This window comes from Falco punctatus (genome assembly GCF_963210335.1).
Source record: "Falco punctatus genome assembly, chromosome: 2".
NCBI lineage: Eukaryota > Metazoa > Chordata > Aves > Falconiformes > Falconidae > Falco > Falco punctatus.
In genome coordinates this window covers 69655897-69656378 of record NC_137581.1, presented here as the reverse complement: position 1 = coordinate 69656378, position 482 = coordinate 69655897, and the positions used below count along the sequence as shown (strand labels likewise).

At 51.5% G+C, this 482-nt stretch overlaps 1 protein-coding gene across 1 annotated transcript; it reads right to left on the bottom strand.

Annotated features, from left to right (window-relative positions):
• Window positions 1-83: 83 nt before the first annotated feature.
• Window positions 84-482, bottom strand: LOC308059788 (histone H2A.J-like; the record flags this gene model as incomplete). Its single annotated transcript, XM_080377667.1, has 1 exon — window positions 84-482. One exon carries the CDS (start codon window positions 480-482, stop codon window positions 84-86), a length of 399 nt encoding a protein of 132 aa, XP_080233793.1.

Below are 482 nucleotides of genomic sequence, written 5' to 3'. Positions count from 1 at the left end.
AAAATGCTAACTGGCATGAAAAACTCTAAGCTGTTGAGAAAGCCAGAATCAACACCACCACAAGGTCAGGAGCCTGGTGGCAGCTAGAACTCCTGTGACTGGACATATTTGCTGGGCAGTTTAAGTGAGATGGTCTTCTTAGGAAGAAGCTTGGGAAGAACATTAGATAATACCCAGCCTTGAGCAATGGTCACACGGGAGAAAAGCTTGTTCAGCTCATCATCATTTCTCACGGCCAGCTGGGTGTGCCTGGGCAGGATCCTGGCTTTCTTGCTTGCCTGTGCAGCGCTCCCTGCCAGCTCCAGGATCTCCACGCTCAGGTATTCCAGCACCGCAGCCAGGTAGATGGCAGCACCAGGGCTGATCCTGTCAGAGTAGCTCCCTCTTTTAAGGAGCCTGGAGACACAACCCACAGGGAACTGCAGACCAGCCTTGTGTGATCTGGTTTTCTTTGGCACGAGGAAGAGCTTTGTGGTTTTCAT